General features: G+C 55.8%; 1 protein-coding gene across 7 annotated transcripts; it reads right to left on the bottom strand.

Annotated features, from left to right (window-relative positions):
• Positions 1-269: 269 nt before the first annotated feature.
• Positions 270-22905, bottom strand: LOC127610458 (RAC-gamma serine/threonine-protein kinase-like). 7 transcript variants are annotated; one of them, XR_007964858.1, is made up of 16 exons: positions 22526-22905; positions 20644-20971; positions 11905-12030; positions 10754-10865; positions 9580-9724; positions 9300-9431; positions 8836-8901; positions 8219-8287; positions 6484-6606; positions 6260-6388; positions 3844-4058; positions 3561-3648; positions 3388-3490; positions 2618-3166; positions 2220-2347; positions 1967-2147 (listed from the first exon to the last, which is right to left on the bottom strand). XR_007964858.1 is itself a non-coding variant. In XM_052080648.1 (14 exons), exons 2-14 carry the CDS (start codon positions 20687-20689, stop codon positions 3081-3083), a joined length of 1440 nt encoding a protein of 479 aa, XP_051936608.1. In that variant the 5' UTR covers positions 20690-20971; positions 22526-22905; the 3' UTR covers positions 1967-3080. The 7 variants fall into 7 exon arrangements, 1 of the variants encoding a protein (XP_051936608.1); XR_007964853.1 differs by adding an exon at positions 270-396 and having other exon boundaries at positions 2038-3166; XR_007964855.1 differs by lacking the exon at positions 2220-2347 and having other exon boundaries at positions 1967-2177.
• Between the last annotated feature and the right edge of the window lie 1004 nt (positions 22906-23909).

Raw genomic sequence — 23909 nt, forward strand, 5'->3', positions numbered from 1 at the left:
GGGGGGGGGTTCAGCTAAAAACGCCTTACTATACATGGTCGTTTTTTTTTCGTCTCAAAACGCCTTACTATACATGGACGTTTTTTTGGGTCAAAAAACGCCTTACTATACATGGTTCAAATTCAGTATAAACCGTTTAAAAGTTATTCACGTTTAGTTTTTGGTGGCTAATATTCCGCCCCACAGCGTCACACCATTATTATTATTATTGTAAGAAATTTCAGGGGTTATTTTTACTGAGAATTCATTGTTCATGACATGTACAAATGTTTGTTTTCCTAACACACTGTCCATTCTTGTTTCGTTACAGTTGTTACAGCCGCCGTGAGACCTAACGGCCTAACATCTTGGGCCTCAGACCAGGAAATTGATGTCGCAATCAAAAGACGGCTCCATCTGGCTCCCGATCGGGATGGTGACAGGAAGGAGAGCATGAGAAGAAAAGAGGACATGGAGAGCGCAACAATTTGATGGACAGAAAAATACCGTTCAAGAGTACGCTGCATCCCAAGTTGGACTTTGCGTTCACAGTTAAAGAAAGAAAAGTGCATGAGTGTATGTGGAGTAATATGTGAGGTTCACAAATTATGACAATAAACATCTTTTTAGAACAGTCGTTTTTGAGACTTTTTTTTTAATGCGGGTCCAATATGGCTCATGAAAGATGTGGCTTAGTTGAGGTTGAATTCAGGCTGATATCGGGAACCCGTTCTGGCCCAGCGTCGGGCCGGAGCGGGGGCCAGATGTGGTTTTACAATGCGGATGGCAGACGAGGGCCACCGCAGGAGCGTCATTCGTTGAGGTATGTGGGCCGAGCGTACGTGCCGTGTCTGCCCCGGAGCTGGGCCGGACCAATTTTGCTGACTGGGAGAGTCAGAGAGAAATCGAGAGATCGCTATCATGCGTGTGTGTGTGCATAAGCTGTTTAAGGCATATACTAGGGACACCCTGTCCAACAGAGTGGTGCATAATTCATGAAGGCCACTCCTAAATCCAAAGCTGGATGGCACAACATTTCTTGAAATTCAATGAAAAGAAGACAGAGGCGATATTGTTTGGTCCCAGTGGCCCTTGTACATTCCATCCTGTAGACTTGGGCCCCCTGTCTCCTTATCTGAAATCAACGGTCTCAAACTTGGGCCTGAAACTGGACAGTGATTTCAAACTCATTCCGTTGTTCAATCCGGCTTCTTTCACCTTAGACAGCTGGCCAAAATAAGAGCTCTCCTCTCACATGAACACTTGGAGACAGGAATGGACGCCTTTGTCACGTCCCGGCTGGATGACTGCAATGCCCTTTACTTTGGAGTCAGCCAGTCCTCCGTGAAGCGCCTTCAGCTGCTCCAGAATGCCGCTGCTCGCCTCTTGACTGCTACTCAATATAACTCCCACTCTGGCATCCCTTCGCTGGCTCCCCATTCATTTTCGAGTTCTTTTCAAGATCCTCCTCTTTGTTTTCAAATCTCTGCATAATCTGGCGCCACCTTAGCTCTCTGAGCTCATCGGCCCCTACAGCCCTGCCCGGCGCCTCGGGTCTGTGGACCGGACATTATTAGAAGTAACTAAAGGAACTGAAGTGAGGGCTCAGAGGGGATGGAGCCTTTTCTGTTGCTGGTCCCTCTCTCCCACTGAACATTGGGCAAGCCTCCTCGCTGGCCATCTTCAAAGGCCTCCTCCAAACTCACTTGTATTCTTTGGCATTCCACTCAGCATGACTTAGATTTGTTCTTGGTTTTACTGTTTGGTGCTTTCTACCGCCTTTATGACCGATTCGTCTTAGTGTTTACTGTGCATGTTCAATTGCTCCACGTACAGCACTTTGTACGCAGCCATGGCTGTTTGAAAGTGCACCACAAATACTCTTGACTTGACTTGACTTGACGGCAGATATTGCACACCACGGTGTCATGGTACGTTCCATTTCCCGTTCAACAGTGAGGATGCCATTTTCCCATCAGTTTCGATGTCGAGGCCGCAGCCCTCGAGGTGCATTTGTCACGGTTTGTGCAAATGAATCGAAAACTTCCACTCTCTGACCTGACAACGTCTCTCGGTAAAACAAAAACGCCCCCCGCGCTCTCCGGCAACCTGTCACGGTCACGGTCATCTCAGCCCGGGAAAGCGTCGGTCATCCTCGTGGAGGTGCCCTGCTTCGACAAACAACAGGGCTGTTGAGTCTGAAATGAAAGAAGACAACAAGTCACAGGGAGTCTGCAAACCTGTTTTGGGGGCTGGGTCACGTGATGACGAGAGTCGGGGTGTCGGCGGAAGGCCATCTTGCCCAACGCGCCGGCCCCCTCAGATCCATGGCAACTCTTTTGGATTTTTGGGACACCTTTCGGGGTTTCTGGGATGGATCGAGGGGATTGAGCTCATATCCCCAGGGAAGCATTGCTTTGCCTTTTGGACAATTTTTGCCAAATCAGCCTTTTGGAGACCGAACAACAACCAAAACCAATTCCCACGTCTCTTTTTACTTCCACTAGTTCTCTGAAAATTGATTCAGAGAGGGCGGGGGAGGGGGGACTTGTTTGGTGTCAGGATAGCCACCATCAAAACAAACCAACCAATAAATAAATGAACAAAGAAATAGAATGCTTCTTTTACGGTCACCGACTGGCGATAGATGTGTTGAGCGGCCGTCCGGTTGAAGAGGACGAGGACGAGTTGGCGTAGCAGCAACGACGACTGGGAGATGCCACCCGAGTCAACTCCCGCCCACCGGGCCCGCTCAGTCCATCCCGGAATACGGTTGACGTGTGCCAAAAATAAAAAATAAAAAAGAGCCTGAGATTACAATCGAGCGTGCGCGCGCGTGCGTTACGGGGACGGCCGAGTTCGGGACCAATTGGGGCGGAGCGCAGCCGTCACATCACATTAGCGGCTAACCCGCCTTCATACCTTCCGCTCCCTTCGTGAAGCGTGAATGAGACAAAATGGCGGAGGGGTGGCAAAATCCTTCCCGGAGCGGATTCCGAGAGCTTCCCGCTTTTCTCTTTTTGGGCGTCCCGCGCCGAGGACCTCGTCGAGCGGCCGTGATGATGTCACAGCGGGGGGCGGGGTGAGAGGGCGCGCCCCGTTCATTCCCGCCCGCTGGCCGAGTAGGAGAACTGCGGGAAGTGCGGTCGTCTGTCGTTGTCCAGACAGTCCGCGCCGTCCTCCTCGACTGGCAAGGACACGGCAAAGACACCGAGGCAAGCCACCGGTTATGCGGTTCGCAAAATGGATGGATGAGGTCATCGCGTGTCGCAAGTGGTGGGGAAACGAAGCTTCTCCGGTCATACGGATGCTTCACGAAGCGCCTTTGAAGCTTCCTTTTCCCATCACGATCGGCGATCCCGACGCGCCAGCCAACGACGCAAAGTTTCGTCGCGGCACGAGACTCACATTTCTCAGGCGGCGTCACCGTGATGGTCTGCGCCGTGAACTCCTCGTCAAAGTACCTGGTGTCCTTCTCCGACGTCACCTGAGGCTTGAACGGAGGAAGCGTCTGCGGCGGGAGGACGGCGTCAAGGTCCCCGCGTCCGCTCGGGCGTGGCACGCCGGCCCGGATTCCGCACCTTTTTGTCGTACACGTGCCGCCAGTCGACGGCGGAAAAGAAAGCGTGCCTCATGATGTCTTTGGCGTCGTCGGGTCCGCCGCCGAGCCTGGCTCCGGCCAAAAAGAAAGAAAAGCGGCCGTTTGGCAAGCGCGACGCCATCCGGCGAGTCCCGGTGAACTCGGAGCGAGCGCGAGGCAAAGTCGGGAGCAAAGTCTGGTCGCCCGGCGTTTTCCATCAATCCCCCGGCCGGACAACGGTCGCCTCGTCGTTTCGGCTTCCCCGGCGGCCGCAAAGCACAAACCGTTTGTTGGGGTCCTTGACCAGGAGGCCCGAAAGCAGCGACTTGGCGTCGGCCGAGAGCGTGCGCGGGAACTTGATGTCCTCCATCAGGATGAGCTCAAAGAGCTTCTCGTGGTCCTGGTTGTAGAAGGGCAGCCGGCCGCACATCATCTCGTAGGTCACCACGCCCAGGCCCCACCAGTCCACCGCTCGCCCGTAGTCGTTGTCCTCCAGCACCTGCGCGCAAAAGACCCGCAATCTCGTTCAATGCGAGTTTGGGCCCCCGCCCCCCCTGAAGAAAAGAAGAGAACAAAAGAAAAGAAGCCCGAGCCCCTCGCGCGTCCCCGTTCTCTTTGTTTTCATGGGGAGGGTTTTTTTTTTCCCACATTTGGCAGCAAGAGGCGCAGCTGACTTCTGAGCGGCGACTTCAGCTCGACGGCCTGCGAGCCCGCGTGAAAAGCGGTCGGTTATCGGCGGTCTTCCCGAAAAGCGTTGGCCGTGCGGCGGGCGACGTGGCGCAAGATGGAGGCAAAATGCCATTTGACGCCGCATTTTCTTGCTCTTTTTACGAGACATCTGCTCGGCATTCCGCAGAGCGGTGCATTTATTTTATTGGCATGGAAGAGCCCGCGGTTCCAAAGAAGAAGAAGAAGAACAAGCGGACAGATGAGCCGGGAGATAAAGTCAATATGGCGCCGAGCAAGGTGGCTGCGGGGGAGCATTAAAACAAGAAGGAAGGAAAGAAGGAAAAAAAAAATCCGGGACGGGACGGGACGGCAAAAGCGGGCGGCGGGTCTTCGGAGGAGGAAAAGGACGTCCCCGGATGGAGAAGGCGGGACTCCATCAAAGCGGCCTCGCGCACTTGGCCCGCTCCCGCCTCGTCCATCTGCGCCGCCTTCATCCGGTAATCGCGAGCGAGGCCCCAGTCCTTCAGGTGCTCATTAACGTCGCAGGTGACGCGTGCGTGCGTGGTGAGCGTCCAGAGGGGCATATGCCGGACAAAGACGTCTTGTCAGCGTTAAGAATCATGGCGCGGGAGCGGGCCGACAGCCGCTGCCTCGTGACGTCAGCTCGGCAGATTGGCTCGCTTTCCTATTCGCTCCAGAGTTGCTTGGTCAAATACCGAGCTGCTATAGACATTTATTATTTCCCCCCCCCCCACCCCACCCAAAATAATAATATAATAATAATAATACAGCGGTGTTTTTCAAGCACGCGTTTGAATGTCATGATGAGATCCGCCGCCGCCGCCCGTTAACGGCTTTTCTCCTCAAAGAAGCGGCGAGCCCACCGACGCAGGAAGTGTCCAAATGACAATGGCGCAACCCCGAGATATTTCCTCCGTCTTCTCATCTCCGTCTGTCTGGAGCCCCCACCGGCGAGCCCCCGACTCCCCCCACTCTCTGTTTAATCCCAGCTACTTTGCATCTCTGGAACTTGGCTCCGAGCACATTGTGTTATTTTTACACGCGGGCGGGCGAGCGGAGCAGAACAGAGCGTGCGTGCGTGCGGGCGGGCGGGCGGGCGGCGGCGGCGTCGATTTCCAGCTTTTTTCCGAGCACCTTCCTCCAACCTCGCCCATCTGCCGCCATCTGCCTCACTTTAGCCCGCACTTTCGAGCGCAACACACACACGCGCAGGCGTGTAAACGCGCATCCTGTGAAAAATAACTAGCAGCCTCCAATCAGCTTTTGGCACACAAAGGAAAACAAAAAAAAAAGCAAAAGGCAGAAAATGCGGCGCCAAATTGTCCTCGCTACTTTTTCAAGTGGGATGCGCGCCGCCGCCGCGCCGCCGCGCCGCTCCCCTGCCGCCTCGGTCCCCGCATCGCTTGCCACGGTGATCCGCTGGCCTTGGCGCTGGATGGACGCTGGCTCAAAGAAAGCGCGAGCGCTTCACTTCGCGCTCTTTCCAATTTAGCCGCCGCCGCCGCCTTTAAAATGTGTCCTGGTCGCTGGCTCCATACGACACAAGGTATGGAAAATGCCTGGACGAAACGGGGAGGCCGGAAAAAATTCATCGGACAACATGAACAGTCATTTTTGGCTATCAAGATCTTTTTTTGTTGTTAATTGAATTCCAACATGCGGCTCAACGAATGAGGTTAGCGCCTGCGCCCGATAGTGCGGAGCTAGCATGTTTGATTGCGGCCCGCCTGGGTGGAGTTTGCATGTTGCCCCGCGTGGCTTTTCTCTGGGTCCTCCGGCAGGCTGACGGAACACTTCAAATTGACCCCAAGGTGCGATTGTGAGCGTGACTGATTTTTTTCACCGGCTTTTTATGTTTTACAATTTCCAACTCTGCCCTTGGCCTTGACTTCAAGTTTGTGTTTTCGTGGCAAAAGAAAGCCCTTCAGGCCGACAAGTGCAGCATACGCTTGGCAAAGCTGCCCCGCGGTTGGCTCTCACGAGATCGTGCGGGTGCGCCGCCAACGATACCTCGGGCGCCAGGTACTCGGGCGTGCCGCAGAAGGTCTTCATGGTGGCCGCGTCCGTGATGCCTTCCTTGCACAGGCCGAAGTCGGTGATCTTGATGTGGCCGTCTTTATCCAGCATCAGGTTCTCCAGCTGGGAGGAGCGTGTGGAGCAAAGACTGCAGCTATTTTTCCAAGGTTGCAACTTTTTGTGGGAAAAATGCGAGCGGATTGCGGCGATTGACTGACCTTGAGGTCGCGGTACACGATCTTGGCCGAGTGCAGGTAGTCCAGCGCCGAGACGATCTCGGCGCCGTAGAAGCGCGTGCGCTCCTCGGAGAACACCCGCTCTCTGGATAAGTGGAAAAACAGCTGTGGGGAAAAGGCGGGTGGGAGGGGAGTGGGGGGGGAAGGGGTGGCGCGGCAATAATTACTGATTTATTGGAGGAAATTAGCACTACACAAACTGTCTGCCCGCACCATATTGAGATGATAGATGGCGGAGGGGAGGGCGAGCGCGTCAAGTGGAAAAGGGGAAGGGGGGGGGGGGCGGGCGGATGGAGGCACTCAGCAGCTGGCACCTCGTCTACAGCCGACCCCCCCCAACCCACCTCAGGCGAGGCTGACGAAGCGCTGGCGTGGATTTGGGCAACGGGGGCCAAACGGAGGGTTTAATCCGTACGCCAGTTAAGTTAAAGGGAGGCGGCACATCACCCCCACCCCCACTCCCCCCAGCCTCCAGCGTGACGCTCATTAGCGCGCTATCTGCCGCCCTGCGACTCGGAGCCGCCGTTTTCATTCACTGCATCCTGCTCGCTTGCTGGCAACAAACTCGCTTGCATCATTTAGAAAGACAAAGCGCCATTTTCTGGAGAAATGCAACTTCTTCCCACTTTATTAGAAATGTTTTAGACGTTTTCTTCCTTCCAAAAATAAAAATACTACTCACCTAATCAAAGTGTTTTCATCAAATAATAGGACTTTATTCCTGTAAAAACATCGGATTGTGACCTTTTAAAAAAAAAAAGCAAAAATGACGACTTATTTTAATAATGACGACGAAATATAAGATTTGATTCTCAGAACAGTACGGTTTGCCCCCCCCCCCCTCCTCCCAAAGGACAGCCAAAAGATGTTTTCCCTCCCAAGATTATTCATGGCAAATGATAAAATCCACACAGTCTCTCCCTTCCGTGTCCGAGGCGCGGCCCACACACAGCGCGGCACAGGCCACGGGGCATGAATTCATTGCTCAGGGAGGTTTGCATATGGCCGCCGGAGTGCCGCAAGGAGCGCTAACGCGACAGGTGGGCCTTCCTCTGCGCACCGGGCATCCGCGGCGGCTTTGTCATCGCCAATGGCGTTTTGCCAGCGCCGGCTCGACTCGCCGGCATCTCGGCAGGTGACGGCCGCGCGCTTAGCGAATGAGGCGGGCTTGCAAATGGGGCCCGTGACAAGGCTGAAAAATGGGCAAAGCTGGGGGGGGGGGGTGGAGGGGGGGTGTCCAAACTCATTTTGTCTGCGACTGTCATTCTGGCTGCTGGAGGCCCCGCAGGTGAGTCGCCCACGTGACGAGCCAACTGGCTGGCAAATGGACTCAACGCTCTCCTTTAATTGCTCAGCGTCTTAGCCTTGCGCGCCGCCCGCCCCCGCCACTCCGAGAGAAAGGGGCCGGGCTCTGGCACGCCAATTGCAAAACGTGCTGGCTGACTGACTGACAAATAAATAGATAGCGTAAATGCCGTACATCGAGAGAGAGAGAGACAGGGAGAGAGTTTCTTTTCTTTTTTTTCCTTTCTGTTTTCTTGGGGGAGGGGGGGGGGTGTTCCCTTATCATTATTATTGAACAAATAACGGCAACAAAGCTGGGACGAGATCAATCCGAGGCTGCTGAAACTTAATTTCAGCGACATTTTAAATATGTAGAGATGGAAAAAGCTGAAAATACCCCCACCCATCCCCCCCCCTCGGGTGCGCGTCGTACCTCTCCGCCGTTCACATACTCCATGACGAAACAGAGGCGGTCTTTTGTCTGGAAGGAATACTTCAATGACTGAAAGGAAGACAAGAAAGAGACGTTGTGAAAGCACGACGGGCTGCGGGCGCCGCGCGTTGCCTCCGCCTCGCCGTTTCTTCTGCCACAAAGGAGACGCTCGCGCCTGACTTTGACCTACTGGAATGTCGTCGCTCGAAAACAGCGGGCGCAACAAACAAAACTCGCCGAGCGCCCGTCGCTTCGTCTCCACCTGTGATCGTGTGACGAGTGTGCGCTTTGAAGGACGGAGGCGCTCGACAAAAGAACAGTTGGGCTCCGCGTCTCTTTGCGGCCGCAGATGTGACGGCGCGATGCGGAGCAGACGGGCCGCCGCAGAACTTTGCGGGAGCTGATGTGTCGGCGCACCAAACACCAAACGGCTAACAGATGCGTCCATTATTGTCCCGCAATTTGGCGCCGGCCGCGTAATTAGCCTCCAGAGACCGGGCTAGCTATAGGATCAATACGCTGCCTAGCTAGCGCGTGCGCGCCACCGTCGTAGCGCGTTTGCATGTGCGCCTGCGGCACGAGCCAGCCTGGCCCTGCGTACGCGCGCACGCACTTACGGTGAGAAAGGGGTGTCTGGTGTTTTTCAGGACTCGGCTCTCGGTCAGCGTGTGCGCCACCTCGTCCTGTCGACGTGACACAAAAACAGCGTGACAAAAGCGTGGCGATTGTTCAAAACCGCGCTTCGTTTGCCAAAAGTAAGATCGCGACAGTCTTAGCTTAGCTTAGCTTAGCGGTTAGCGGGAGTTCTCCCTGCCGTTTCCTGACCTGGTCCTCGTTCAAGTGGACCCCCCCCAAATAAAGCTTGCGGCTTTGTACTCGGCCATGCAGTTCCACTCAGACCTGGTCACATGGACATTGTCCAGGTTGGGAGATCGCACATGGGCGGCGTGGGCCAAACGACCACAGAGACCGCCGCACGTTGGCGGCGGCCGACGGGAATCAGAAGCCGCCGGTTTGATTCCGACTCTCAATCAAAAGCGTTCTCGGGCTGGTTGCGAGCGAGTGGCCCCGAGGGACTGACCTTGGCGATGATGACTTCCTTCTTTAAAATCTTCATGGCGTAGTATTTGCCGCTGGCCTTCTCCCGCACCAGAATCACTTTGCCAAACGTTCCCTTTCCGAGCAGCTTCAGGTAGTCAAAGTCGCTCATCGTCTGGGTGAAACCAGAACAAGTTGAAGGCTGAGTGGAAAAGCGGGGGCTCATTTGGGGGAAGGAGTCAAGTGGCCGGCGCCGGCTTCAAACACAAACGCCCGACTCCCGCAACACTTTGCCGGGCAAATCTTTCCCGGCAAAATGCTACCTTGCGTTTGTGCTGCGCGGCGGAGACGTCCATCTCCTCCTCGGCCGCGCTGTCGGCGTTGCGAGCGGGGCTGCGCCGGATCCTCTCCTCCTCTTGCTTCTGCAGCTTGTCCGCCACCGTCTGAATGGCCGCCGTCCACTCGTCCCTGCCGGCGAGAAAAACGAAACGAAACGGAAATGGCCGCCGAGCCAACCACGATGTTTCAAAGGAGTTAACTGGGTGGTTAAGAGTTCTTTCCCGGCTGAACTTTGCGCAAAGCGCCGCCTTGCGGGGCGAGGCCGGAGCAAGGAGCGAATTATGCCGACGGGAAGAACGAAAGCTCTTTGAGTCCCAAATGATTGAAGCGGGAGGCGCGTGGCCATATGTCGCCGGCGGGGATTTGGAAGAACATCTAACTGGGCCCAAACGCCGCTTCCGACTTGACGCTTCAAGATCTGAACGCCTTTGGAGGGCAAAGACTCGCCGGCGTAGCTCCACAGCGAGGGGAAACGCTTCTGCCGCTCGACAACGACGGAGCGCTCGGCGGGCCGCCTCGCCGTGCGGCCGGATGAAAAGCAAGGGAAAGTCTCTCAAGGTCACCCAGCTCGCTCGCTCGCTTGACTAAAATGAGTTTTTTTCCCCCTTTTTTTTGTTTTTTTTGCTAATGAGAGATAATGCGGCCGTCTACAGTCGGGCGTCTCGCCAGCGCGCCGGCGTCTGGAGCGCCGCCAGTGCGCTGCGGCGGATACAGCGGAAAGCGCAGAGATACCTCGGAGGACGCTTTTGGCGCGGCGCAGCTGGATGGGATGTCTACACCTGACTTTTATCGTTACCATATTCTTTTGTGTTAATTACCGTTGGTTTATTTGATGGACGAGGCGCCCAGCTATTAGCAAGCGGCGCCGCGTGCGCGCACATGCGCGCGGGCGCTGAAAAGGATGCAGAGGAGCATCTGTGGTCTTGTGGGCAAAGCTGTTCATTTTCTGGAGATAAACACCTCAGCTCCTTAGAAAGCAAGCGAGCAGCTGGAGAATTTATGCCGACGCCACTTGAAAGGTCTCCTCCCGCCGCCGGCGCGCCGTACTTCTGCGCGCGCCCAGTCCTAGCCGCACCCTCCATCAAAGCCATGCGACGTCGTCAACTGGCATACTTTCTTTCCTAAGGGAAAAGTCCAAGCGCGCGTGGGCCGACCGACCTCTCGTCGGGGGTGTCCACGTGGAAGGTCCTCTCGATGACGGTGGTCCACTGGAGGCAGCGTATGATGAAGGTGTTGGGCTTGGGCCTCTCCGTCTTCATCAGTTGGCATTCTGCGGGCGAGACGCAAGGCTTCTTCCTGAGCAAAGCGCACGGCTGCAAATACCGATTCAAATCCGCTGGGGGGGGACGAGGGGGCTCAGAGATACGCGCGGGTCGGTTGGCGACGGTGACCGCGACATCGCTCGTCCGGACCGGCGGACGTTAAAGCGCCTACGTCGGTTGAGTTGAAAGCACGCGAGGGGGGCGGTCAAAGCATTTGGGCCCGCCTCTTTTCATTTGATTGACACGGGCGCGCCAGAGGCGCATTCGATTGGCGCTTTTCACAGCTGGCTCCAAAAAAAAGGTCATTTGGCTTGGAAATGTGGAAGGAAAGCGTCAAGTCGCACTTGACGACGCCCGACGCTCAATGGCCGAGACGCAGTGTGAAAAAGGCCGTGGGCAGAAGACGGCGACTTTGAGGCGAGCGCGTTGGTTCCATGAGCGCAGATGCGGCCGCTCTTTGAAAGAAAAAACTAAAAAAAGCCACTAACATCCACCGCCGAGGATTCCAAAGGCGGCCGCTTTGCCGCGCCAAAGGATATTATGTGCCGCGGCACACGCGCATCTGGTGAATTTCGCAAGAATGGCACGCCGGGCGCCGTTGGGCAGCGCAATCGGCCATTTGTACACAAAGGCAGAAGCGTGCGCGCACACGGCCAGATGGGGCGCCGACAAGGCCTCCATTGTGACGTCCTCGGCCGGCCCCCTTTGGCTTGCGGGGAGGCGCGGCCGAAATGTACACCAGAAGGTCAATAGCGAGGCCACGCGGGTCCGCCGCACAGCGCACACCTGACCTGAGCTGCCGCGCCGCCAGAAAACAAGGTCAGCGGGCCCCCCCCCACCTCCACGCGGACGCTGCGGGTGGAAACTGGCTTTTGCCGGCGGATGCCGAGACGCGTGCGTGCGCGTGATGCGGCGGGGAATCGGCCCGTAGCGTCTCCTCAGCTTTATCTGAGCGCGTCTGCTGTTCGCTCGCATGCCGATTGGGCAACAGATGTGGCCGGGCCCGACATACATCCCAAAAGTGCCAAGGGGACGTCAATCACATACTTGCCACGGAGAAGTTGTTCAGCGGGTAGGGCGGGTCGGCGTCCTGAGGTTTCTCCTTGTAGCCCACGAAGGAGCCGTCCGTCTTGAGCAGGAAGTAACGCGGCCGCCAGTTCTTGATGTATTCGCCTGCGGGCACGGAAGGAAAAAGGTTTTGGTGAGGGCGAGAGGCGGGTCAGACTTTGCGTTCACGCCCGCGCAGATCCCAATCAGGCCTCGCCAAAGCCAAGGCGGCAGAGTGCCGTCGCTTGGTTTTGCTTTTTGCTGCAAAGAGACAAATGGCGGCGGAGGGGACAGCGCCCGTCAACTTTGCGGGGCCGCAATAGGTTCTGCGTTTCAGCTTTGACGGGGCCCGTTCTATTTGCGGCGTCCATTTCAAGCCGCATTGACAGCAGGCCACGCTCATTAGCACCTCGCCGAAAAACACCTGCTCCGCCCAAGGCAGCGTCTGACTGCGGGCCCCGCCGCTACCTCCGACTTCTGTCGGGAGTGGAGGTGTGCTGGGTGTGCTTTCTACACGTGTGTGTGTGTGTGTGTGTGTGTGTGTGTAGCAGCTGATTAGAGTCTGGGCGCAGATAGCAATATGCGTCCGGGTGCCAAGGCGTCGTCGTGATTACCAAATCACACGTTTCCCCCTCAATTGGTCTTTATTTTTCTCTCTTTCTAACAACTTCGCCCACTCGCCCCCCCCCCCCCCCATCCCTCCCGCGCACATTTCCTCCTCCTGTCCTTTACAGAAGCGAAGCATATTCTTTGGATCGCTCGCTAGCGATAAACACGAGAAGCGAAGGAAAACAGAAAAGGTGGCAAAGAGAGGCTGGCGTTGCTTTGGACCACAGCAGACTGTCTTCTCCAAGCGCAAACAAGGCCTTTTGCTCATCCTTGTCACCCTTCTGTGCAAGAACAAAGGCAACAATGACGATGCCGTGGCTCACCCCAAATCAAGAAATACCGTACAGTCAAAAGATTGCCTATATTCTAAACCTCGATCCACCCCGCAAGATCATTTCAAAGTTAGACTGTGAAAAAGAGTCTAACAAAAAAGAGACGGGACGCGCTCCTCCACGCACCCGTTTGCGGGCTGACTGCGTGACGACTTTCCCCACAAAAGGAGAGAAAAGTCAAAGCGCTCACAGGCCCAATCAAAGTGTCGACGGGCCGGCTGGTCCGAGTCCCGTCTTTTCTCGGAGTCGCTTCGCGTCCAAGCCGGCGACGCCTGGACGCCGGCCACTCCATCGCTCAGCTGCTCGGCACCGCTGAAAACATTTCGGCCCGCCGACGGGCCAGTGTGCGCGCGTGTGGGCGCGTATAATGAGAAGAGCCGGGTGGGTGGGGGGCAGCCAGGGGTGGCACAGACGGCAAGGGGAGATGGACAGTTGTCCGCGCGAGGCTTCCAAAAGTGGCGGCGGCGGCGCGAAGCCCATCCAACGGCGTTCCGTCGAAGCAATCCCGCCTTGGCCCGGCCTGTGACGAGCCCGCCGAAGCTCTGCCGCTCTGGACAGCTTGTCCGGGGAGCCGCGTGTCTCTCGTTTGGACCGCTGCAGAAGGAAGGGGGGGGGGGGCTGGGGGGGGGACAACAGCCGGTTTCCTTCCCACACCATCGCCTCGCTCGAGTTCCGTTTAGTTTTAGCCGCGCGAGCTCCCTTCTCCCGCAAGACCAATTAGTCCGTCCTCAAACTATACGGCGGCGGCGGAGACAACGAGACTCTTTTGTTTCTTGGAACAGCGGGATATCGCCATAAAGGACAGCGCTGTCATCTGACGGATCCAAGAAAGGAGAGAGGGAAAAGAGCCCCCCCCCCCACCAAGACTTAATTGGCACAGGAAAAGACATTCAACTTTGGCGCACTCCAGCGTGCTTGCGTGTTGCCTTTAAGAGGCGGGGCCAGGCGGGGCCAGGCGGAGCAGCGCATGCACTCAAGTCCGTGGCCCGCAGCGGCCCCTGCGCAAGTGGCTTTGATGGCGTTGATGGCGCTTGCGTGCGACGTCGGCCACGTTCAAGGTGCCCTCCGAAAAAAAAAAAAAAAAAAAAAACATTTGAACACTAATCCAACGCAAATAGCGTGGAAAAAGATAAGGCAACAGCGTGCCCGGAAAGGGGCCGGGTGACCGCCGAGGGAGCAAAACATTTCAACCCATCAACAGTATTTGGAGAGTCGGCCTTTTTTCCATCTTTTGGGGATCGTAATCGTGCAACCCGAGTGGGGATGTTAACGAGGAACCGCGAGCGAGCGAGGGAGGGCTGCATTTCGGAAGAAGAATGGCATTTTTGGAAGCACAATGGACGGATGCTTGAAGTTCTTCTTTCTTTCTGCAGCCATTTGGGTGGGGCTCCCCACATTTCAATGGAACGGCTTTGGCACCTTTCTGCCTTCTCCCGCCAATCCACAAAGGAGCCAAGTCCCAATTTGAAACGGATACACGTGCTCTTTTGGGGACGGGTCGGGCGCTTCTGCCCATGGCGCGGGCCGTCTACTGGACTAGTTGACGTTCCCCGGAAGGCGAGGGTGGCGCGAGGCTCGCCGGCCCGTTGGTCTCCAGCGGCGGCAGCTTGCCGTCTCCGCGCTGGCAGACCGGAGATGAATCGGATGCGACTGTGCCCGTTCCAAGCTTTCTGATTGGACAATTAGGACAACACGCTGGCTAAGTGTCACTCAATTAGCGGGGCCGATTAAGCATTCATCTGGGCGCGCCTGCCTGCCTGCCTGCGTGCCTGCGTGAGGAGGCCAACTGCATTCGGGGTAGGTAGAAACCACAAAGCTGAACTTGAGCCAGAAGAAGAGAGACAACTATTCCCCTCCATCTTGCACTCCTTCAGGACAGGGAGGGGGGGGGGGGGCAAAAACCCTTGACGGGGTAAACGAGCACAAAACTACGCGAGCTATTCAGCCCCAAACAGGGATTTCGTTTAAGGCCAGGTGGGAGCCCGCAAGCCCGAGAGCGCGCGCTGCACTCCATAGCATCGACAGCGTGGCCTCCTTCAGTGCGTGTGTATTTATCCTAGTGGCCAAGCGCGACAACCCCCGCCCCCGCCCTCACGGCGGCAGTTCGAACTCCAGCCCGCTCAGACGTCTTAGGGCGATTCTGGGCTCTGGGGCGCAAATCCACTTAGAGCGCATTAGTGTCATGAGCGCATCGGGGCCGCGGCCGCGGCCGCTGCGGAGGACGCCGCTTTCACAGCGGCAAAGCCACAGATCGCGGAGCGTTACGGGCGCAGCCGGGTTTGCCGTCACGCGACCGCGGCAGGCGAGGCTCTATTGCGCGGTCGGCCGAATCCCCGACACCCTCCCTCAGTCCCAGGTCCCCGGCGGGAGCCCGCTTGTCCCTTGGGGGCGGCACCCACTCCAGCTGCACGCCGGGACGGAAAGAGGCGAAGCTCTGGTGCCCCGCTGCCACCCCCCCCCCCCCCCCCGACCCCCCTCCAATCCCAGCTGGTCGTCAGAGAGCTCACTCGACAGAGTCGGCCCTCGTTGTCATGTTTCTTTAGCAATTGCAGTACGCCAAGCGTCCAGTAGATGGTGGTGGCTCCCTGGAGCACAGCATCTAACCGCTGAAAGCTCCACTCCGGATCTCACTCGCGACATTAGGGTGTGCGGGTGTGTGTGTGTGTGTGTGTGTGTTTGCGCATGTGGTTGGAGCAGAGTCCGGCGCTTCCTAAAGCACATTTGGGATTAGCGCGGGGTTAGCATATTAGCAAATTGGCCGCGGGAGGGGCTGGCGGCTCGGCGCCACCTGTGCCACTTCTACCCCCCCCCCCCCCGCGAGGCCGAGTTGGATTGACTGCGTTGTGGTTGTGGTTGTCTAAGTAGGGATGAAACCCTTTCCAGATGACCCATCAACACCGAGAAATCCTCCATCAAACCATTCGGATTGCCATTTCGACTACGTACGTCTCGTTTGGACTTCCTTTTAATACTTTTGCCAGATTTGTTTTCATTTTTCGTCGACTACGCTTGTATTTTTTGGGGGGGGGCTGATATTGATATTGATACTGGCCCCACATCGTATTTGATTTAATCTTTTTGAAATGGTCATCCATATTTTGGTCATTTCCGTCTCATATTTTGTCATACGTTTTACACATTTCCACACAGGACGTGTTGTCTTTTTGCATTTAGTTTTTTTTTCATTCAATGTTTTTATTATTTTGGTATTCTGAGATGTGGGGATTTTTTTCCATTTCCTCATTTGCATTCTGTTGTCATGTTTTGTCAGTCTTCCATTTACAAACACGTTAGTATTTTGCCATCTATTTATATTTGGTCCGTTTCTCAGTGTTTTTTCTAAGACCTGTCCAATATCTGTTCATTTTCAAGTCTTATTTTAAAAAGGTGTGACTGGGAGGGAAAAAAAAACTTGAGCACGCGCTGTGAATATCATAGCTGCGGGAATAAAAGGGGAAAAATAAGGCTAGAATGTGCAAGCTTAATGGTGCGTGAACACATGTTGCCAAATGGCAAATGTGGCGCTGCCTGCGTTGATAATGTGCGCGTGTGTCTAATGTGAGAAGCGCTTGTCCGCACGCACGCACGCACGCTCGCACGCACTTTGTGCTCTTTTCCATCTTCGAGCTTTCTGTCCTGAAATCAAAACGCACGCCGCAAAGTCACCGAAAACACGAATGCGGAACTACGTCTCATGATGGGGAAGAAAGTTTAAAAAAAATAGAAAGAAGGAAGGGCGCCGTATGGTGGCAGTGAACGCTTGGCCATTTAAAAAAAAGAATAAAGCCGAAAGAGATTTTTCTTTTTAAAGGAGCAAAAACGCGCTCTGTTATTTGAGTCCAAAATTGTAGCGCCCTACCTCATGTTGTTATTCAGTGGCTAACACTTCCATTACCTTGAAGAAGAAAAATAAGATGCCCCCAGCAAGCCCCCCCCCCCCCGCTTCTGCAATCACAGCTTTATTTTGGGACTAATACTGTCCTGTATTTATTCAGCGGTGAGGTTTTTTTTTTCTTTTCGTCCGCTCGTGCGCGCGACCGCTCATCTCCTCGAACACGATGGGAACCGTCCCGCGTCACCAAAGCGCGACCCGAAACCGGCGAACTTGCGTGCCGATTACAACAGGCGAGAGGCACACTGGCGCTTTTCGGGGCTGGCGCAGTGACGCGCGAGCACCGAAGAAAACGGAGGAATGGCCTCGACGCGGCTTTTGAGATGGCGGCGGGTTGACAAGGGACGTTGCGGCACAATGACGACGCTGAACGTCAGACGGGAAGGCGGCATCAGAACTAACACAGCTGTCCAACTGTTGCCTACAACTCGGTGCAAGTGCGCGCGCGCGCGTGTGTGCGTGTGTGCGTGTGTGTGTGCTCATTCATCTTTCAAAGAATCCGGGTGGGACCTTAACCAGCCCGGCCGGCCCTTGCCAATTGAGCAGCGGTGAACAGGTGCAAAGCTGTGTGCGTGTGTGTGTGTGTGTGTGTGTGTGTGTTGCCATTATTCCAGAGTGGCCGTCTCTGTATTATTCATTGAGAAATGCCGGGCTGGGGGCCTTGGGCAGCAGCTGGCGTTACGCGTGCATGCGTGCGCGCAACTTAAGACCCAGTGATCTTTTGTAAAGACACCCCCCACGCCCCACGCCCCCGCCCCACCCCAGCCCTTCTTTCGAAAAGCATTGTGCTGTTCGTCGCCGTGTCTGTCTGTAAAGCTACAAACACACACAACCTACCTCTGTACACACACACACACACACACGCACACACACTTGAGCAAAAAAGCCAAGCGCAGCAGGCCCGAATAAACAATCAAGTAGTATTAACAGGCACACACACACACACGCGCGCATCCAGCCAATGGCGGCGCGACAGCGAGTGCTCTCCAGCTCACTAACTGCTGCCTTCCCTCCTTTGGGCCAGGCGCGCCGTCTGCCTCCCTGTCTGTCTGTGCCCCCCCCCCCCCCCAATACCGAGTCACTTCCGTCCACGGACATACGACGTGCTTTTACTCTGATGGATGAACGCGGGCAAATCGCCACCGCCCCGGCCGGCTGTTATTACCTTCTTGATTTTGCTTCCTTATTTCTTCCCCCCCCCCCCCTCTCACACTCATCGGTCACGCTCCATTATGCATAACTGGTAGGCCAGGGAGATCACAATCGCATTTGTTTTGCCTCATCTGCTGCCAAAACAAATGGAACGACGACGACGACGACAACAAGGAAAATGACATTCGAAGCCCCGGCCCCCACTGCTGGAACACGGCGGCACCCCTCGGGCACCCCTCTGGCACCCCTCGTTTTCGTGAGGTTGGCGGTAATTGGCTAAATTTTTTCGAGCGCATTCTTTCAGTTGACAAAATGACTCCCCAGCCTTTGTCACTGGGTTGGAGTCAAATCAGACCAAATCCCAACACCGCCGGGTCTCCTCCGATATGGCAAAGGCAGAGATTGTCAAATCATACTCCATCTCGTTTGGAAAAGGCTCGTCCGCTCATTGGAGCATCGTGCGGATGCCGCGGACGGATTGTTCACATTTGGGCGATTTCAGAACAATTGGCGCTCGGGCGCAGGAAACTCCGACCGGCGGCTCGCGCTGATCCCGTCCAGAGACGGATTACAGGTGGGAGGGCTGTGAATAGACGGGCCGTCCCTTTATGCAGGCTCAAGCGCAAAGTCGGCTCGAGCGTCCCACCGCCGCGACGGCGCCAAGCAAACGCAACGGCCTCCGGGGGCCGCTTGGGTCCTCAAACTCCAAACGATACGATGGAAAGCATCGCCGTCACGAGGCCGAAAATTCCTCCTCCGACGTTTACGGTTGCCGTAAAGCGGCACGCGGCTAATCTGCCGGCCTAAATCGCGTGGGGGGGCCAATGGAGCGAGCGACTCCGACCTGCCTCCTCTAATCAGTCCAAAGCCCCGGCGACAAGGCCGACAATACCTCCACAATCATGTTAGACGACACGCTGTCCTTTTTTTTTTTGCTCCAATTGCTGCGGTGGCTCAAGTGGCCAAAAAAAATGCGCTTTACGTGAAGCTTTCTTAATACAGGCCCCTGTCAATCAAACCTGGGGTTTGACCCTTGCCCTTTTGGTCATGTTGTGTACTCAAAGGATAAAGGGGCGCGGGGCGGAAGGCGACCGGTCAGCACATCCGCCTCAGAGTAGCGGAGGCGTGGATTCCGGCCGCGGCCTCCCTGCGCGGGGTTTCTCCGGGTACTTGCCTGGCACATTCCAAAAAACATGCAAAGGTTAAGGAAACGCGTGTGGGCGCGGCGGTTGTTCTTGAAGAGCGCGCGGTGTCCGCGTGTGGACGTGAGGATCCAGCTCATGCGGCGAGAGGCCTTTTGATGGCCGGAAGTCAGCCCCTCCCTCGCCCGGCTGCGCAACGGGGCTGGCCTACATTCCCCACAAGCCCGCCATCTTGTCACGCGTCCCGTCACTTCCTGTGCGACAGTTCGCCTCGTAAGTTCCAAGGGGCTCCCGTCGCATCACGGGACGGCCACGCTGGTGGAAATCTCAACGTCAAATGTGCAATTCGAGCCAAAATGTATTCTGCAAGAATATAAGTCATCGAGCTTCACGTGGATCTGTGGCTGAAAAGCTAAGCCTGGAGAGTCTCCGTCGCGCAAAGGGACATCCGGTCGACAGAGACCGTCTCGATTCACTTATCGCAACACTGACCGCGCCTTTGTTTTCACAATAGTGGTCATTTGACACTAAAGTTGCGTCCAATCCAATCCAATCTAATATGGCTGGTGTCGGACGGAGCCGTCTCTATACGGCTTGCTCTTTTTATGGCTGCGCAAACATGCCGCTCTTTTGCCCTCTTGAAATGCCAGGCTTTTGGAGAGGCGAGGATTTTGCCAACAAGATGCATCGTTGGCTGGAAAAAGCAAAGCGGGGAGAGTCTTGGTCAGCAAGATACACACACACACACACACACGTGTGTGGTCACCGAATAGGACTTTCAAGTATTCACTGCTTTATTTTGTTTCCTCTTGGTCTATTATGATGACACAAATACGGCGATATCTGCATAAAAAAAAAATATATGTATATATATATATATATATATATATATATATATATATATATATCTGCAGTATATCTAACACATGAATGGTATGTGCGACACCTTGCTTACGGCAACGTCGCTTACAGTCAGCGAGGTGGTTTATGTGCGAGAGGTCACCCGGTGGCTGGCGGTTGGCCAAAGGCTAATTTTGAGGCGTTCCAAAAAAGAAAGGAATGAAAATAAAAATAAAAACCGTGCAAGCGCCGGGGAAAAAACCACACAAACGTCCAAAACGTCGGACAGTGAGCGTGTCGCTCATTGAAAGGAGAAGTAGCATCTTTGCACCGTGGCCTGCGTCGCCCTCGCTATGCTCATTTGCCTGCCGTTCGAATTGGGCGAAGCCATCAAGGGGACGCGGGGTCACCGCAGCCCCGGCCGAGCCCACTTGACACCCCTCTCAACTTGTGTCGGGACTCTTTTGGGACAATGGACGCTACGGAGCAGCTGTGGGACCGCCTCTGGACACGACTAACTTGATGTCAGACGGCCGCCCGTGACGGATGCGGCAAGCGGCGTGAACGCAGGCTGAGGCGCCGGCAGACAGAGAACCTCGGCCGAGCCCACGCAAGTGGAGAGCGCCGGCGCGCGCGAGCTAGCGTAAGCCGCAGACATCCGTGCGCTCGCGTGCTCCAATCACAAAGCGGCGCGGCCGGCGAGGCCCGGCTGGAGAGATGACGTTGGCGGAGAGCAGGAAGAAGAGGAAGGGAGGCCGGCGGACGTACTCACCACGTTTCTGAAGCCATCCCTCTCTGACGACGCTCACATCGCTCATGGTTCCTCCACGCCGAGTGCGTTGTCGCTACACGCCGGCTCGGCAGAGAGCGCCGGCGGGAGGAGGGGGGGGGCGTCACCCTCCCTCCCTTCCTCCCTTTGCCGTTCACGCAGTCTTGCTCCCGCCGCAAAATCTCAGAATCTGCGTGTTCTTGTTGTGGCTTATCTGGCTCCCTCCCTCCCTCCGTGCTCCTTCTTCTTCTTCTTCTTCTCGTCCTGCGTCACTGCCGCCTCCTCCCCCGTCCCCGCTCCAGACCTTCCTCCTCACCGGCAGTGACTCAGCCTGGAATAAAAAAAAGACGTTTGATATCCTCTGCTATTCAATCATTTCCAAACTGAGAATGATTGGTCATCACGCGCCGCCGACACCGGCGCAATGGCAAGTAGGCTCCAAGTCGCCCGCTCGTCGTCTGAGAGCGCGATGCTAAAGTCAACGAGGAGCCAATCCCAACCATGACAGCAAAAGAGCACGCCGCCTTTTCAATGTCCCCATGCCAGACGGCCAACGGTTTCACTTGAATGCGAATATTAGCTGCTTGCGTTCGGGAGCTCCAAAAAGCTTCCCAATACTCATGCGGCGTGTCATAGCGGCGACAAATTGCTTGTGTGTTCGACATACTTGGCCAATAAAGATCGTTCAGATTCCGATTCTGAAGAACCGCAGTTTCGGGGTACATTCAGGCATCACAAATCATTTCTCCAAAAACGCACGGATGGAAAGAGGAGCTTGAAATAAGAATCAACTATTCAATTGCAATCACTATTACAGCGGGAGGGGGGGGGGGGGGGGACAATGACAATTGGAAGCTCACGCCAGGCAAGATTGATCAAGGAAATTCCATTCTGGGATGGACATGCCTTTTTCCATTGGCGGCTGAGTGAAAGCCCAGCGAGCGACTGGTGGGGGACGGCAACCTGGGGGTCCAAACCGTTCTGCTTTTTTGGGGGGGGGGATGTTGCCAAGAAAGGTCCTGATTGCAATTGTAATTGCATTGCTAGCAGCTGATCAGCTGCTCAAGGGACATTCAGTGGCCAACTCAATCGAATGCTGGCCATCCATACCGAACATTTGAAATGTCCCGTGACTCGCTTTCCTTTCTCATCTCGGCGACATCCTTCCATCAGCTTTGCAAGATGCCCTTTTTCAGACCGCCGCAATCGATTCGATGGGAAAATTGGCTTCGCTCTGATCGAGAGCGCGGCGTCACTCATCATCCATCATCCGTTATCATGATTGGTAGGATCCCCGCCCGCTAATGCCGTCGGCCGCACACAACGGAACGGCCAATATATGGGCAATTTGACGCGGACTAACGGTGGCAGTTATCTCGAATTCAGCTCAGTCGGGACGGCTCCCTTTTCACATCTCTTACGCTTTTGAAGCAGGTGAAGTGAAGATGCAGACAGACATCTGGCGTTGGACATCTAGTCAGAATCAAGTCAGACCGTCGACCGGCTCCACGGTCGATGATGCGGCTAGCAAAAGTGATGTTATTTGTCCCGGGCGAAATGACGTCGCAGATATCTCCAACTCCATTTTCACAAGGCGTTGTCGGTTCCGCAAATCACAAATAAATTCCTACGATTCACATATGTCAAGACGTTGTCAGCGTAGCCGCAATTTATTTGGCTCTGTGGCGCTCGGGAGGTATGGGCAAGCCTGCGGTCATGACACTCCATTTTACAAGGCTAACCTTGCTTGAGACCCGTCAGGATGTTCAAATCCCGGCCCGGAACGCAACGTTAACGTTAAGATGACGAGCCCGACGTGAATACGCAGCCATGTTGTGACGCCGGCGAACCGCATCGTAGCCGCCTCGCTGGCTAGCTGCTTTACCTGAAGCAGCAGGTGCAGTCTCGATCCTTCTTGAGCTCGTCTCTGTCGTCTTTAACAAGTCCCCCCGGTGGTGTCCGTCTTGAGAGCGTCCCGAATGCGGGGGTGGGAAGGGGGGCGGGGGTGGGGGATGCCGCATCAACGTCTTGTTTGGACTTTCCGGGGAAGCTCCTGACGTCACGCGGAGAACCCCCCTTCCCCCGCTTTCGTTCTTCCCTCTCGCGCCCTCCTTTTGCCGTCGCCCACGTCACACGATGATGACGCCCAATGACTCTTCGGCGGTGAAGCGTCCGCGGCGGCGTTGGCGTTTTCCGAAGAGGGCTCGCTCACCGGTGACCCGCTCGAGCTCACCTTCTTCATCTCATCCTCAACATCCCGATTCTCGCGAGATCTCGTGCCGCTACGGCTCAGCCGGTTGCAACCTGTGGAGTATCGACGCATCTGAGCGACTGATACTGTAGTTGTTCTTTCTTTTTCTCCCCCCCCCCCTCTTTTTTAAAGATAAATAGGCCAACTATTACATTACATTGCACGTCACGCAAGCAAATCAGTGAATAATGAAATCTTTCAAAAGATGACACGGCGGGAGCAAGGGGGTTTCGGTGCTCAAGTACACTTCAGCACAGTCACAGTGTTGAGGATCGAGCCCATAACCTCGCGGTCGGGACGGCGATAGAGCGGTCATCGCTCTATCACGCCACGCCACCCATGCGCGCGCACGCAGCCACACAGTGGCGGCTTCAGGCCAACACCGTAAACCGAACGCCCGCTCCTTGTCGACAATAACACCCCCGCCCTTTCATCCCCCCCCCCCCCCCACCACCACCACACAGACACGCACAGGACATATTTTGCGGCTGCATGCTGACACGCGCGCGCATCCCGACCTCAACTCCAGCCCCAGCTCCCAAAGCTCAAGGAAGCATAAGCCGCCCCCTTCAGCCCGTCACTCGGGGTGGCTTTGAAGAGAAGAGGGGTCAGCCCGGCCCAGGAGACCCGCAGAGAGGTAAGGACAGCTGCGGTCGGACGGACCGCGCGTGGGAGGTGAGGTGGGGGTCGGGGGGGGGTACGCAGGCACGCGTGTCTATCTATATACACGCACACATGCGCACACACACGCATGCACACAAGAGACGGGACAAGAGCAGCTGCAGTCGGAATGTTCAAGGTGCGCTGTGCGGCGGCGGCGCTCGGCAGCCGGCACGGTCCAACATGCGTACGTGGGCTTCTTCCGGGTCACCTCCTGTGCACCGGCCCGGCTAATGGAAGCGGCGCGCAAGCAAATGACCGCAGACGCGACACGCCCAAAGCGGTCACGCCAACGCTGAGCGACGTGGAGAAACGGCGGCAGAAGGAAAGGGTTCCTTTTTCCAGGTGAATGACTTTT

Source organism: Hippocampus zosterae, chromosome 11 (assembly GCF_025434085.1).
Source record: "Hippocampus zosterae strain Florida chromosome 11, ASM2543408v3, whole genome shotgun sequence".
In the NCBI taxonomy this organism is placed as follows: domain Eukaryota; kingdom Metazoa; phylum Chordata; class Actinopteri; order Syngnathiformes; family Syngnathidae; genus Hippocampus; species Hippocampus zosterae.

Bases quoted from the DNA above. Each gene is read 5' to 3' on its own strand.
- LOC127610458 (XM_052080648.1), bottom strand. From the start codon at position 20,689: ATGAGCGATGTGAGCGTCGTCAGAGAGGGATGGCTTCAGAAACGTG. The intron at 8,902-9,299 runs GTCAGTCCCTCG...TCACGTCGACAG, and splicing joins AGGAAGTCATCATCGCCAAG to GACGAGGTGGCGCACACGCT. The intron at 8,288-8,835 runs GTAAGTGCGTGC...TCTTCCTTTCAG, and splicing joins CCAGACACCCCTTTCTCACC to TCATTGAAGTATTCCTTCCA.